The sequence below is a fragment of the Scomber scombrus genome, chromosome 9 (assembly GCF_963691925.1).
Source record: "Scomber scombrus chromosome 9, fScoSco1.1, whole genome shotgun sequence".
Classification (NCBI taxonomy): Eukaryota; Metazoa; Chordata; class Actinopteri; order Scombriformes; family Scombridae; genus Scomber; species Scomber scombrus.
In genome coordinates, this window is record NC_084978.1 from 15,390,186 (window position 1) to 15,404,250 (window position 14,065).

Genomic DNA, 14,065 nt, shown 5'->3' on the forward strand with positions numbered 1-14,065 from the left:
CAGGACCCTTTGAAGGAGAGGAAGAAAAGGGAAAAGAAAAATGGGGTGGGGGGGAGGGGCGCAGAATACGAGAGCGGAAGGGCAGGAGAAATCTAGGTGGTATTTATAGGAATGGCTGGAGGCGGGGCAGTTGTGATGTGGTCCTGCTCCTGAAACTACACTTTATAAGCTTCCCTTGGGACTAAAGTTCTCAGAGAGAGGCTTTGTGCAGTAAGTAAAGAGGCAGGCTTGTTACAACTCCCAACACACAACACATACTTTGAATTAAAACTGCAGTTTTAATGGGTCAAAATTATACACACCATACCTTGTATTTGTAAAATATACAGTACAAGTGTATTAATGTAAGCAGTGTTTGGTCATACTGAACAGTGTTAGCACTACATCAATATAATAGTAAGAGCCCTCACTGAGAAAAGCTTGACAGATGCTTCATCAATAGAGTCATCATTATTATTTTTATTTCCTCTGAACTGAGCACAAGACCAACTGGGACACTTTCACTGGGCTTGTTAAAATGGATCATACCCCTTCACAACACAGTGGCTGAATGTGGATGTGAAATTAGCATGACTGCTTGAACTAAACTGGAAATACATGACAAACTGCTGCCTGAATGAGACCCTATGTATTTTATCATCAGCCTTTAATCACCTTATAAGTGTTTTCAACTAAATGTAGTTTATGTAGTTAGACCTATTTAATCAGTTTCAAGTCCATTTGGCTCACTTCATATAATTTTGTTTGATCCTGAATTTTAATTTTTTCAGTCAGCCATGAAAAACATTGCAGTTGCATTGCAGTTCGTGAATGAGTGTCTAAATTATAATTATAATTATTTTGTATAATATATTTAGGTTTTTTTTTGGCTCTCCTCCCAAACAAAGTGATTAGTGATGTAGCGTAATCTTCTTTCACTTCTAATAAAAAATAAAATTATACACACATATATATATATATATATATATATATATATCCTTCAACACTATTTTCAATGTTAAAGCTGTAATTTCTTCACTCATCACCTCCCATCTCATGGTTTTATCATCTTCTGCTCCACCTCTCTTTTGATGCTTTCGTCCATGACCAAACAAATTAGGCTGTGTGTGCGTGAGTGTATGTGCCTGTGTGTGCTGGGAGAGAGCACAGTGTTCAGCTCAACGCTCTCCTTTACTATTCCCTTGTGTGGGTGACAACATCCCTCCAGAGCCAGCACTTATCTCTCTTTCTCTCTCTCCCCTACTGTTTTTTGGTTTGTTTACCCCTATTCTCTGTTTTGTCAGAATTTTTGCATTGATTTGTTTCCCTGTTTTTATTCCAAGTGTTCATTTTTGCCCCTTGGCAATGTAACTTATTGCACAGATTGATCACATTGCTTTCCTTTCATGTTAGTGTGAAATCAACCTATTTTTTGGAATTAATTCAAGCTTAATGTTTTACCTGTTGGTGCATGTTAATTACATATCCATGGGGTAGTTCAGGAGGGGCTAAAAAGGGAAAACATTCAATAAGTTAAGAAACACATGACCTTAAGTTAGAGGGCGAAAAAACATTTTAAGTTTATGTTTTCTGTGTACTTTGCAGCTCAGTACTTTGCCAGCACCATGATGATTGTGGGAATGTCTGTGGTCGTGACTGTTATAGTCCTGCAGTTTCACCATCATGACCCTCAGGGAGGCAAGATGCCCAAGTGGGTAAGTGACTGAAACTGATTTACAGTAATTAAAATAACATTACTTTTGCTGTCAAATGGTCAAGTTTGCACGATTGCATTACATCATATGTGTGCCACTTCCTCTCTCTTCTCAGGTCCGAGTAGTTCTGTTGAACTGGTGTGCCTGGTTTCTGCGTATGAAACAACCCGGCGATGAGCGCAAGCGTCCCGGTTACAAGTACCGCCATGCCTCCCAGCACCACTCCAGCACCAGCTCCATTGAGATGAGCGCTGTCCCAAGCCTCACGGTGCCGCTCTCCCAGACTTCTTGCCCACCTTGCTCCACAGGCACCTCCAACGGTTCCATGAGCCTTTACCTCGGCAACTACCACCCTATAGAGAGTCCACACTGCCCACCTTCTAGCGACTCAGGAGTAGCGCTAGGGGGACGAACCCATGGCTCCATCAGTGAGGAGGCTGGACCACCTGGAGGAGTTGGAAGTGGTGTTGGAGGCCTGGGAATGGGAGTTGGAGCTGGGATGGGAGTCAGTATTCCCCCACCAGAGATCCAGCGCATCTTAGAGGAGGTGACCTACATAGCCCAGCGGTTCCGGGACCAGGACGAGGCTGAGGCCATCTGCAGCGAGTGGAAGTTTGCAGCAGCGGTGGTGGACCGGCTGTGCCTGGTGGCCTTCTCTCTCTTCTCAATAATTTGTACCTTCACCATCCTCATGTCAGCACCCAACTTCATAGAGGCTGTTTCCAAGGACTTCACATAGCTGGATGCAGCAGCAGGAGAAAAGTAAGAATGTAAAAAGGCAAAGGCAAAATGATAAGAGATAAAGAAAGTGAATGGGGAAAGTAACAATGCAAACAGCAGTAGGAAAGTGGTTCCCAACCTACAGCCTTATGAAAGGAATGGTGGGTTACATAGATTTTCATGAAAAGAATGACAATATCTCTGAAAACTAGGTGCAAAAACAGTAAACAGAACCTTGGGCTTCTGCCAAGCTGCTGAATTATGTAGTAAATTAACCCAGTCAAGACACCAAGTCACAGCAATTGATGAACCAGTATTTACAAAGTATTAGTTATTTTAAATGAATTTAAAACAGATCAATTCATAGTCCCACTTTGTCTTAATGTCAGTGACAAATTCATGTTCATATCTAGAAAAGTAATAGTAGGCAAAAGGCTGGGAATCACACAAGCAGTAGAGGAGGGCACAGTTTGAATTTTCTTTTTCATATTCAGTAAGATATAAATAAGTCAAAGATAATGATGTTTATTGCCTTTGTCCTGAAAAGTGTGTAAATATCATTATATTATCTGCACTATTCATTTAGAAACAATCTTCATATACATTACAACAACACCAAGGCTCACCTCACTGCATCCTCTTTGGTTGATTTCAGTCATGTCAATTATTGTTGAACTGTATGTACAAATCCACATACATATGTAGAAACACTGCCTCACTCTGAACCCACACACTCCAAATGTTCACTCTATAAACTCTTGATGAAGAAACTTTTTCTGATGATGTACCATCTCTGTAGTAATGTTAGGTTAGTTACTAAAATGAGATGTTTCACTGTGAACTTTGTTGGTTTTTGCTTTCACTTTGACAACCAGACACGACTTTGTTGTTTTTATATAAATGCGGAGCCATTTTCTTTATTTATCAAGTATATTACAGCAGGAATGCTTATTTGGGATAATTTTTCACTTTATCAAATCTGTAATGTAATATGGACTGTTTGGAAAAGTGTAATATTGAGAATACCCTGTATTAAAATGCAGCACTGACTGGTATGAAGTGGTGATGACCAGTTAAACAAAATGCACAGGTGTCAAAATACAGTATGTTGAATATTGTACTGTACATTTTTAACTATCTGGTCTGACACTAGAAATACAAAATAATTAAATTTTTTGTGAAAAATGTGTATGAAAAAAGTAAAAATACCCATATTCACGTACCTTGATGAGCAGGAACATTGTACCTCTTGGAAACCACTGTACATAAACGGTCACTGAAGATGAAGATCTAAGTGACTTTTGAACCTCTGACAACACAGACAACAGTTAAAAACTTGACAGCAAGATGAACACCTCACAACTCAAACTTCCAAACTTTCATGGACTTCCATCACTGGAAAATATAATGTAGATTTATAAAAGGCCCCCATGTCAGTAACAGTTTTGTCTGTGTTTTGTAGAGGGAGCTGAGTGACTGATGCACACAACAAAGTTGTTAATGTATTTCATTTTCACCTCCACCTCCCAACCATTTCTTTGTTGTAGCTAAAGTCATTGGTCTCTTTTTCTCTTTCTGTCTTTATAAGTGTGAGTTTTTGGCTTTCTATGTTAATAAAAGTCTATTTATTCTCTGTATAACAGACTCTATAGATCTGTAGAGGGAGGGGGAGGGTTTAGAAGAGTACAATGACAGAGTAACCAGTTAACATCCATATCATCATAGTACTACAATACCCTAGCCTTATTCCAGCTTCACTGTGGTGAATGACCTGATATTTGAGCATGTTATGTGGTGGAATTTACAGTATTATCCAAAAAAAAGTGAATAAAATCTGAATTCTTTCCTTAGATTCATACAGTTGCAGGGTTAAACAAACCAACTACACATATCTGCATAAACCAAAGGTGAAAACATAAGCCGACATAGTTTTAAGATTGTTAAACTCAATCCACAAACTAGAAATTCAATCACTGCCAACATGGAAGAAAACAGATCACCCAGATGTGTAGAGTGCAAAATGTAGACTGTTAATGAAGAAAGGAGATTGGAACACGTAATTTAATTGGGGATGCAGTTGAGTAATAGCACATGAATGGTATATTTAAAGATGAGCCCATCAACAAACACAATGTCAGCATCAGTGTCCTCATTCTTAATTAGGGTGATGGGTGACCCGTTAATGTGTCTAGTGTTCTTGTCTCCAGCCTTTATCTCTTTGAAATATGCACTATGTCCTCATTTTAATTGGCGAAATCATGCTAACCTTGATAGAAAGGCAAAAAGATAAGATGTGAGTCATTATCCTCACGGCAAATGTAATTTCCCCCAATTAACAAGAAAGTGCAATTTTCCTTCATTTCTTTATTAATGGTAAACATTGTCTTTGGTCTGATGTAAGGCAAAGAAGTAAAACATTGAGCAGCAGATGAAATCTAATAGAAATATTAACTGAAATGGGCCAAAAAAGTATGCAAGACGACGAATATGGGGCATGTTTTCCTTTTTCGGGCTAGGAAATGTGCTCTGATTTCTTTTTTTGTGTAGCCAACAAAGGCTTCCTCTCAACTTCCAGTTGTTTGATGTTTTGTGGATGAACTCAAATCTATAAGACTGGGCCCACATTTGAGGCAGAATGGTGCAATTATTCCTTAAAGAGACCAAGTTTCATTTTATACTGTCTACAGTATTGAGGGATATCAAACATTCCAGAGTTATTAAAGAGGGACAGGAATACTGTCTATCAGTCATTGCACAATATGTCTATCTTTTGAACTGGATTGTGAAAATATCTTAACATTTTACTTGAAGCTACAACTATCTGTCTGTTTGGCCAGGGCATGTGTATGACAAAAATATGTGCAGGAAAATATCTGAGATACAAATAGAATGAGCAAAGTTTTACCCTTTACTTTATAGAGCTGGAATTTATTGATCTTGGAAAATGTTAGAAAAACATTCTAACTAAAAGGCTAATACTGAACAATAGCTAATCTGGCTGACATCAGTCAATGCTCCTTTATGATGCATGATGTTGTGATCCTGATTATTCCAGCTTCACCTCCAACAACAGTTGATACTTCACATAAAGACCATGGTGATGTTACACCATAACAAAATTGTATTTGGGTACAAAGAAAGTACAAATACAATACATACAATTTGTAATATCATGCTCACTTGTTGATATTAAAATATAATAGCCATACAAGAGCCACATATTCTCCAAATAAAGTATTTGATGATTGCAAAATCTGCCCATGAGATGAACAGAATAATCTTATTTCAGGACTTTACTTGAATTGAGACTACTTTTGTTAATAGTTGAGTCTTAAATCTGATCCAACTATTGTCACTTGTTTTGCAAAACCTGGAATTAAGTGAATCTCCAAATGAAACAATGAAAAATGTCTCTTTTTATAAAAAAACCCCAAAACAAACAAAAACAAAACTACATTTAAAGACTAAATATGAAATAGAGCTGTTCAAATAAGCATATTTAAGAAAAGAACTAAAGAAAAATAGGTTTAGTCAGGTCATACTTAAAATGAGAATCAGTTGCTTTACTGTGATAGGAGGACTCCCACTGAGGATTATACACATACACATTATAAGGTAAATGTGATGTCTAAAAATGTGTATATGCTCTATGTTGTGCCATGTGTTTCTATGTGTATGTGTATGTATGTTGGCGGGTGTGTATATGTGTAACACATAGGGACACTAAAGTGCTGAGTTATGCCTCCTGCAGCGGTCAGTAGTTTAATCATTTATTAAAGGGCCATGGGAATAAAAATGAGGGAAACAGTCCATGACTGAAGCAGATGAATGCACTGCAGCTCATGGGCAGAGGGATCGAGGCACCTTCGATTTGCTTTTTAAAAAGAGAGTTACTAGAAAATTATGAATGTTGATCCATCAAACTGTGTTATCAGATGTTGCTTAATTGCTATAACATTTGTCATTCGAGGGACCAATCTTACTGTAAATAGATAATCAGCTGTATTTGATATGTAACAGTGTCTTAATATAATTGCATCATTAAACATGAATGCCACTTTATAAGTGAAAGAGGAGGCTATGCTAACCCTTCTGTGATGTTCATGACCCAATGGTATGTGATCTATCCAGACTGCAATGTCTGGCCCGGTTCTACAACTTTAAATTGAAGCTAAGGCAAGGTTTCATTTTTTGGTGAAGACACTCTAATTGGGTGCAATGTGGATAAATTCAATGTGGTTGAGCATGACAACTCTAATAGGAAAAGAATAGATAGAAAATATTTCAGGGGGTTGACAGTAACCAAGAGGAAGCAAAGAGGTTAACACCATAACCAGATATGCTGCCCTAATTCCCTCACGTTGTGTTTTAAATGGATAGTTAAAAAAGACAGAGAGGGAGAGATTGGACTGAGCAGCCAGTCAGTAGGCCACACATAAAGAATGTTACATAACTGAGGATAAACAGGGAATCCCTGCTACAAGGCTAGATTATAGGTTACAGATAGAAATGTTAAGGTCATGATGAAGAGTGAGCTCTTGCAGTCCATATGTTCATGTATTTCCATGTGTCTGTGCTGTGGGCATCATGTTTTAGGAACAAAAATCTGTCTCAAACTGTCCAAGTCAGGCTGCAAAATCATCTAAACTTGTTATTTTAACAATAACAAATATTTCAAGATTTTTCATTTAGATCAAGATCTATATCAAACTACACACAGAGATACAATCAGCATGAATCAATGAAATTTAGGAGATTGCAAAAGAATGAAATGTCCAAAATTTCAAGTTTCAAGTTGAAATTTCGAAAGTTATGGCCATTTCATGTATTAGTTTAGTTTAGTTTATTTGGATCCCCATTAGCTGTTACCCAGGCAACAGCTACTCCTACTGGGGTCCATGTTAAAATAAATACAACCAATTACAATTACAACTACAATATAACATAAATGCATACATAAATAGAGTCTCATTATAAATCCTTAATTATTTTTTTTTTCATGGCATTTGTTCTAGGTTTAGGAATTGTGACATGACATGACCCTATGTTGCTATTATGTTGCCGTAATGCTTCACATAGGCAGAATGTCATCTATGTGGTCCATATCAATAGGGATTGTTACAATCTGGAAGGACATTACCTAATTGAATGAAATCTGATTTTACTAAAAGACAGAAAACACAATCACCTTGGTGGAGGTAATTAACATTTATAAAACACAAGTTGAAAATGCTCACATTTGGAATAGGTAATTAACTCTAATATGGTTACCATCCTCATTATTTTGAATCATAGGAACAAAACAAGGAAAAGGTCAAGGACACCCGAACTGCCCAACTTCAGCCACAAGCTGAAATGAAAAGGAAACACACCCAAACACACCGCAGAAAAATTAAGCTCCAGCAGCCTGGAAACCTAACTAGTTACGATCTAAACCTTACAGTGCCAGGTAATTCTGACAACACTGTATTACGGCTATTTATTCCTAAGATATATGAAGGTATGGTAAGAAAAATTGCTATTACACACAGTTTTGCTTTTGTTCACTTGTTTTAGGTTTGTTTGTTTTTTGTGACTGAACAAAGAGCTTGTGCTACTTTACAGGCTTCAAATGGTATGAGCAAGTATGCATGTTATAATGTATGTCAAGCACTGATGCTCCCGGACGAGCCCCCCAATTGTCACCAACTGGCTCTAAAGCTGTGACAAAACAAAGAGGGAAAGGCAGGCTAAAGGCAAAAATAATTGCTTTATTCCAAAATTAACATAGTAAGTAACATAAATGAACTAAGAAAAACCATGAGGTGTGAGTATTAGTTAAATCAGTGATGAGTGCATGTGTGTGCATGAGTGTGAAGTGTGTATGTAAAATACAGATGTTGAATAAATGAACACAAAACAACAAATGCACTGTGGAGCAGATAGAGAGAGATGACAGATAGCCGGTGTCTTTATAGTCTGGCAACACCGGGCCCAGGTGCGTCCAACTACGGTATAAGATTCTGCCCTCTAGTAACCTGCTTCACAAAAACAAAAACAGAATGAGAAAAACGGAGAAAATTGATGCATGCCAGGGGGCCGTCACAGGAACCAAAATAAATATAAATATAATAATGATCATATCTGTGATCATGGACATTTTAAGGGTGAAAAAATATATGATTACTTGATTTGATGGTTACTATTGAGTAACCTATTTAGGAGTACTGAATGAGTGAAAAACTGAGTGATTTTGGACAAAGTGAGTGTCTGTGTAGTGTCTGTGTGCACCTCCAAATGCATGATTTACTCTCATCATCATCTTTATCTTTGCATACCTCAGCTCTCTGTGGATTCCTTCAGTTCAAACAAGGAGCCTCTGCTCCATGACTACACCGTGGGCCATTACCATTTCATATCTGCAATACAGAACACCATCAACTCGATGCGATATTGGAAAAAAAAACAAGAAAATGAAAGACAGGTTTTATTTGAGAAAGCTAAAACAGAGCAAAGCTTAACACAATGATGTAGTCAGGGAAAAGTATTATCTTTTAAGTTTTACACTTGTAATTATTCGGACATTTCGGGAATACATACTGTAGCAGCCACTCAATGCATTACACACTGTTTAATTAAAATCTGTTTGTTCTCATATCCTTCTGAGAGGCATGTGAGAATTTCATCAGGGATCAGAGCATGTAGAGGGGCAGTGAGTACATAACTAAAACAGTTTATTTGTTGGTATTTTGCATACGCCACTTTTAAATAGTGCAAATAGGTTATTTTTTGCATTATAACCCTCCTCATCAGTTTTAAAAGTTTGGCTTTCTTTGAGAACATTTTGCCTTTTCTCACTCACTTCCTTTGTCTTCCTTGCATTACATATACTGTATGCCTTATGTTATGAAAATGAGATAACAGTGTAAGGGCAAACCAACCCTTGGAGCAGATGCTTTTACCCTAATGTCATCAACACTGCAAACCCCTGGTGAGGAAGAGCATCTCAGCTGCTATTCTTCATGTGCTTAAAATACTGTGCCACACCACCTCAGTCAAGTGGCTTTTGAGATGACAACAACTAAACATGTGTTGTTGTTGTTGTTGTTGTTGTTGTTGTTGTTGTTGTTGTTGTTGTTGTTGTTGTTGTTGTTGTTGTTGTGGTTGTTGTGTCTGTTGTGCTTGTTGTTGTTGTTGTTGTTTTCATGTCAACAGGAAGATTCGATGAGAGATTTCAATGATGTAAAGCAAAGGTGGTAAAGTGGTGTCTGGATATCTCACATACACATGCAGACATTTTCAGGTGCCACTTCCAGACACACAGTCCCACATAAACACACACTTGTACACCATAAATATATTTTTCACACAGTGTGCACAGCAGGGGCCTGAGTGAGACCAGATTGCATGTTCAGAGAGTGTCAAACGTTCTGACTGCTGAGCTCAGCATGGAGCTGATGTATACTTCACAGGGTATCAAAAAGTTATGAACCAAAACAGACGCTTTCCTCTTTTTTTCTGGAAATACAGATTAAAATCTAATCTGTGATGGTTAATAATGCAACTACAATAGGTGGTATATACTATTTATATATATACTACTAATCCAAACCAAAAAAAGGTCAGGGGAGCTATAGGGCAAAGTTGGGAAAGGGCAGGAAAGTAATGAAATCCATAAAAAAGTTATGGGTTGAAGCTCAATCTTATTACCATCAAATATGGCACTGAAGTCTGCCTGCTGAATTGCTGGCCCAGCATTATTAATTAAAAGAAAAATGAAGCTCTTGCTTTTGTGTGTGTGTGTGTGTGTGTGTGTGTGTGTGTGTGTGTGTGTGTGTGTGTGTGTGTGTGTGCGCGCGCGTGTGTGTGTGTGTGTGTGTGCGCGCGCGTGTGTGTATAGTAAGTGGGTTGGAGGTGGGTGGAATATTGTGTGGTCCTTGGCAGCCATGCTATTGCTTCTTCAACACACACACACACACACACATAGATATTATATCATAGTAATCATTGGAGATATTACATATACTTGCATTAATTTCCTGGAGACTCACCCTAACCATAACCTTAACCACGGCTTTTGTCCTCGTTTGGACAAGCTGTTCAATTAACTGGTCTTAAGTCTGAAATATGTAGTAGCCTATGACAGACCACACACACACACACACACACACACACACACACACACACACACACACACACACACACACACACACACACACACACACACACACACACACACACACACACAGACACACAGACACACACACACACACACACTCTACCACTCCCACAATCCCCTGGGGGTTGGAGTTGAGAAACAACTGGACGCTGCTGCCACACCAGATGATCATCTTTCCCCTCCTTGCCCAGCATGTTGCCAAGCCACCTGTCCAGTCCTCAGGTTCTAACTGTCTCTAACATTCACACATTATTCCAGTCCAATCAATGCCTTATTTTGAGAATCTCTCTGCTTTATTTCGTTACATTTGGCACAAAATGTTATAATATCGATTCCCTGGTGATGTGTCCCTCTGGCTTTGGTGATCTCCTGACTTTTCCCCTTGCACCACCATGAAGTTCACGTTTGTGGTTTTGAATGAAATATCTCCATTTTCCTGTAGTACCACCATTAGGTAAAACAAAATGTATTCATCCAATACTTTGGTTTATGACCAAATACCTGCCAAACATTCAAGTTAGCCTCAATTGTACTGCGTTTAGTGGCAGTTAGCAATCTTAATATAGTTATGATAGGCTACTAAACATAGTAAACATTTTGACGGCTACACATCAGTATTTATTTTTGCCATTGTGAGCATTTTAGTGTATTGATGTTATCATTTAGCTCAAAGAACTTCTACCCTCAGAACAGCCTCACAGCCTCTACATCACTGTAGACTTCCAGTGTTGTTATCTTTTCTCTTCTGTTTTGTTTGGTTCACTTCTGTTCTCTATGTCCTGTTTTTTGTCTGTTTGATCATTTTTTTCTGTGCTCTCTTTTCTTTTCGTCCTGTGTTTGCTGCTGTTCTATTCCCTTTCAGTAATGAATTAAGAAATTATTTAATTAAATCTGTCGTGACACTTTCATTACTGTAATAAGCTGTGATTCATTTCAGTGGGTGGGATACAGGGAGAGCCTGAATGCTAATGTGACGCATCCCTAAATGAGTGAACGGCATGGAGGCTGACTAGACAGGGAGTGCTGTCCTCTATCAGTCTCGACTCTTCTCACTTTCCTCTGGGTTTCCTGACAAAACAAAGCCCTTCCTCCTCTTGGCGGGCCAGAGGTCTGGATAACTGTTTACTTGGCTCCGTCTGCATCCTGGAAGCAAAAAATGAGTTTTATATGTGAGACGTGTAAATCCCCCTGAAGAGATACAGTGGCAATTAAATGAGTCAAATGATATTCATATTCATGGCACACACCAACAAATGAGCACAGCAATTGCAAATATGTACAATAAAGTCTGCCAAGAGATGGTCTTGCCAATTTTCAAGGACAACCAGAGAGAAAGCAGACTTCTGAAATTGTTATTAAGTATTTCAACCTTTTGTAATATTACAAGTTTTGCGCTTTGAATATATTAAACAGGGAATGATGACAAACTAAACACAGTGGTTAAACAGTCATTAGTTCCATCATGCTCCAGAGCTGAGAGAACAGGCTGCAGATCAAACCTTTAATGGCAGCTTTGACAAGAACTGCTCTTTCTTTGTGAATTTTAATATTTAAAAAAAAGAGAGCGAGAGAGGAAGAAAAAGAGCAGCAGTGGAAGTATCAACATACATGCAAGCGCATACAGACAGCCACAAATAAGCAAATATGCTCTATAATATATAAATACCTGCAATAAAATAAGCAGGGAAACACAAATATAGTACAAGCATCCATGAATCACTCTCTTTCAGCAGCAGATATGACATAATCCGCAAGCATGAAGTAATCTGAGTGAATGTGCATTTGGATTATCAGTCTGGAACAGTCTAATCTGAAACACTTCTCAAACTGGTTGACTGAGAGGTCATGAAAGAGCTTCATCCATGTGGAGATGCAGCGTGTTGGTATTTGCAGCAGTGTTGTCAGGATGATTAGTAGCTGTGAGTCCCAACTAGCTGTTGTAGCTCAGTTTTGTTCTACAGCTTCAGGTCAAAAAAATTCATTTTTGGTAGCAAACATAAAAAAACTGGGGATACACATTTATTACTGTGTTACAAACTTAGCGAGAAATATAATAATTGTTGTGGCATTTAGCTTGGTTGGTAACTTAGGTTATGAATTGACCTCTGCTATTGGCAGTCATTAAGCATGCAACTTGTTGTTGTTTACAAACTCATTGGCTGCTATTTCGAGTTCCTCTGGCTGCTACCACACATTACTCTGCAGGTCAGTGTGACTTTTATCATCATGATGCATTATGTGACAGTTGCTATAACAGGTCTACCAGCTACCTGATCAGGTTTCCAAATTGTGATCATTCACTTTTCTGCTGTTCCAATCCCAGTCGGGCTTGTCACTGCACTAATACATTTATTTTTTTTATTTATGTCTTACATCTGAAATACATTTTCTTTTCCAAAACATATGTTCATCTAGGGTGGGGCAATACGGACAAAATCAAATATCACAACATTTTTGATCAGAGACCTTGGTATCGATATTGCAACAGTATTGTAGGGATGACTATTGGTGCTTTCACAAAATATTTACGCAATGTGATTTTTGATAAATATTTATCAGTAATGTGGCTATAATGATAAAAGTGGGTAAAGGCAAATAATAGAACAGCCAGAACAGTCTGGTAAGTTCAGACAGTTGCATAACTTTATTGTAATGCAGCCTTTAAATCTGTTATGCCTGACTCATTTAGGAGCATAACAAAGAAGGTCCACACAGTAACAGCTTAAGTAAATTAATAATGTATTAAAGATTACTCAACTTAAGCAAACTATGAGGTATAAAGTTCTAAACTGTGAGACTTGAAACCTCCAGTGCATACACTGAGAATTGACTTTCCTATGAAGGAGGAGACAGCAGCTAAACTTTGAGTCAAAAATTTGTATATTAATACATTCTAGATTTTTCAGTGAGGAAATTGAACTTTCTTTCTGGTACCAAACCAAATCAGACACAATTTATTATTCGACACAGTAAGTATTTATATTTATATTTGTATTCTTACATGTCTGGAAGGGAAATTTATACCACATACGTATTCATCACTTGACAGAACAAAAAAAGTGAGACTCATCTCCCTGTCTCAAAAAACATTTCGTAGCAACATTATATACTCAGACTATCAGTGAAAGAAAAATCTGACATTCGTTATTGATGTTTTTTGTGAATCTTTTAAATTGTAAATTTGCATTTACATTAAAAATAGCTTCAGTCTTTTACCAATACAGTTAATATAGAACAATGTGCCTTTTTGGTGCCTGTCGCCATGTCGCAGCTGTGTGAGTGCATCTCGGGATGTGTTTCATCCATGATACACAGTCTGTAGGGATTTACAGTAGACTCCCAGATAAGAGACAAGTAGCCAACATGGGAAGTTCAGTCAAGCCAAATGAATGCAGATGACCCCAGCTGCAAAATGCTCATAACATTCTTATTCAATACAGATGAATAAACTTTACTGGAGAAGGTAAATTACTGTGTAGGCAGCTGTAATGTG

At 37.9% G+C, this 14,065-nt stretch overlaps 1 protein-coding gene across 1 annotated transcript in view; it reads left to right on the plus strand.

The window, feature by feature from the left end:
• LOC133985432 (neuronal acetylcholine receptor subunit alpha-7-like) overlaps nt 1–2,433 on the plus strand; it is a 31,664-nt gene extending 29,231 nt beyond the window's left edge. Inside the window, exons 8-9 of the mRNA XM_062425042.1 lie at nt 1,585–1,694; nt 1,810–2,433. Of these exons, the coding sequence (XP_062281026.1) occupies nt 1,585–1,694; nt 1,810–2,433 (734 nt within the window). The remainder of the gene's footprint in view (nt 1–1,584; nt 1,695–1,809) is intronic.
• The last annotated feature ends 11,632 nt before the right edge of the window (nt 2,434–14,065 follow it).